This window comes from Papilio polytes, unplaced genomic scaffold, assembly GCF_000836215.1.
Source record: "Papilio polytes unplaced genomic scaffold, Ppol_1.0 DF823510.1, whole genome shotgun sequence".
NCBI classification, from domain to species: Eukaryota; Metazoa; Arthropoda; class Insecta; order Lepidoptera; family Papilionidae; genus Papilio; species Papilio polytes.
This window is the reverse complement of record NW_013525694.1, coordinates 2,502,800-2,505,206: the sequence shown is the minus strand read 5'-3', so window position 1 is coordinate 2,505,206 and position 2,407 is coordinate 2,502,800. Positions and strand designations below refer to the sequence as shown.

The 2,407-nt window shown below is 34.5% G+C and overlaps 1 protein-coding gene across 1 annotated transcript in view; it reads right to left on the bottom strand.

Annotated features, from left to right (window-relative positions):
• Positions 1 to 2,017: 2,017 nt before the first annotated feature.
• The window catches only part of LOC106104537, a 1,873-nt gene continuing 1,483 nt past the window's right edge, over positions 2,018 to 2,407 (bottom strand). Inside the window, exon 2 of the mRNA XM_013284615.1 lies at positions 2,018 to 2,401. Within this exon, the coding sequence (XP_013140069.1) occupies positions 2,120 to 2,401 (282 nt within the window). The 3' untranslated portion in view covers positions 2,018 to 2,119. The remainder of the gene's footprint in view (positions 2,402 to 2,407) is intronic.

The following is a 2,407-nucleotide window of genomic DNA, read 5'->3' as shown; positions in this document are numbered from 1 at the left end:
GTGGGACCCGAACCCGTCTCATACGTTACAAAACGAACTAGACTAAACTAGCAGAATGTTGTTAAATGACAAATCAGGTGATAAACCTTCATTTTATTAGTTAAACAACTTTGCTGAAAGTGGCAACGTACCAAATAACAATCCGTTTTAAATGTACCTAGTAAGATTAAAAAGTGACCAATTCATACTACCTGTGACATAGTGGGTGTATTAGTCCTTGGCAATTCATCGCGGAATCAACCACTGTCTCTTATTATCAACGGTCAATAAGGCGGTAAACAAACTAGTATTGTACTCGTATATCATACGCCGTAAAAGGATAAACCAATTCCGCATACCTCTTACTACTTGATAATGTCGCTGTTACATATATGTAGCGAGCTGTTTGTGATATTGTTTGGAAATATATTTTAATTAATATTTATTTGTACTGTGTCAAATTAGCCTTATTATTGTAGCACAATACCTGGAAATATTTTATTTCGGAAGTTATAAACTGACCGTGATATAAATAATTTAATGTCGTTTTTTGACGACGCTGAGTTGATGGTTCTGATTCTGATTGATAACAGTAACTAATGTTTCTGTTACCGAAAGAACTGTTAAAATCATTGATATCTGATTTTTTTAATAATGTAAGGAATGGAAAAAACAATTGCATTCGTGCTTTAACAATGAAAACCCACGATAACAATGTACATTCATAGTACGAAACAACTGCGTTACATATACTAATATTATGTTACAAAGAGGCAGGATTTGTATTTTTGTACTAGCTTTCGCCCGCGACTCTGTCCGCGTGGTAATAAAAAAAAACAAATAGCCTATGTGTTCTTCCAGACTATTCTCTACATCTATATCAAACTTCATTGAGATCCGTTCAGCAGTTTAGGCTACAAACTCTAACAAACATCCATCCATCTAACAATTTCACATTTATAATATTAGTATGATGTATTCGATTCACGTAAAAACTACTGGGCCGATTTTAAAAATTCTTTCACCATTAGAAAGGTAATTTATTTGGGAGTAAGATAGTCTATGTTTTTTGTTACTGTTTAACATCACGTGGGTGAAGTCGCGAGCAACAGCTATTACCAAATATTTAGAGCACTTATGTTATGTAGGATTATGATAACTATGTCTAATTAAGCGATTCGAATTTTATTATGTTCTTCACTTTGTATTACGATCTGTTTTATCATCTCTGTGTAGGTGTCGATATACGCCCATGTGTCCGGCGAAGCAAGAAAGCGCACTCAAGGCCGTTCCTTATAAACTTTAACATTTCGCTTATAGAGCACAATAATTGCAAAAAATCATATATTATTAACGACACTTGAGCACTTACTGTGCTTACTGATGTAGTCCGACTTTTAACATTTTGATCTTGTATATTAAATGAATAAATTATATCGAAGGTTTTGAAAATAAATACAATTGAAGTCTTTAATGCAATTACGAGTGCTTTTATTTTTAATGCAGCTGTATGAAAGTGCTCTGATTTTATTTTAGATTTTTTCATTATAACTATTATAGTTCTAATTAAATTTAATAACAACTATAAAGCTAAGTTAAACATAAACACTTAACCTCGTGGAATCTGCTATTTCTACTGCATCATAGTACGTAACTTATCTAACTTAAATCGATAAATTACCTCGGCTATTTGATTCATCAATTATTTCATAAAACGCAACTAAGAAAACTTGTGAGAGTGAGTCTCTATTATCATATATAAACCAGCGCTTACAATCCCACCAAGACTAAAGTGAAAATGTGGTCTAAGGTGATCACTTTCTATGTTTATTCCAATGTTTTAAGTACTATACAATTATTAAGAATCCGATAAAAGTTTTCATGTTTAAAAAAATTTTTAGAACTTTGTACAATGTAATAACACAAGGAACATCGAATGTCACGTAAAACGATAAACAAAGTAATAAATGTAACAAAGGCCAAAGTAAATGTTTATATTTAGAAAGGGAATTTCATATACAAAATGATACAACACAAATTAGTTTATTGTTATTTTTAGTTTATTTCTTTCTGTACAAATATTTTCAGTCGTTCGTTGTATCTAAACCGAGGATCGACGTTCCCCGATTTCTCGATGAGTTTACCACGGGTGTACACCGTACACTCCGGTCGCAATAGGAGTCGAATACGCAGCAACACGGGCAAGCGGCGCAGTGTAGGCGAATGGCGCTGCAGCATATGTTGAAAGAACTGGGGCACTTGCGTAGGTGCTGACGACGGCTGGCGATGATTTAATATCTACACGAGATTGGTGAGATGACGCTACGGGTGCAACTGCTCCCAATACAGAGGCCACCAAAGCGGCTGATCGTTTATGGATGAAGTGCCCTTCAGCCAAAGCCTTTGCTTGCAAATGAGCAGCGCGGGC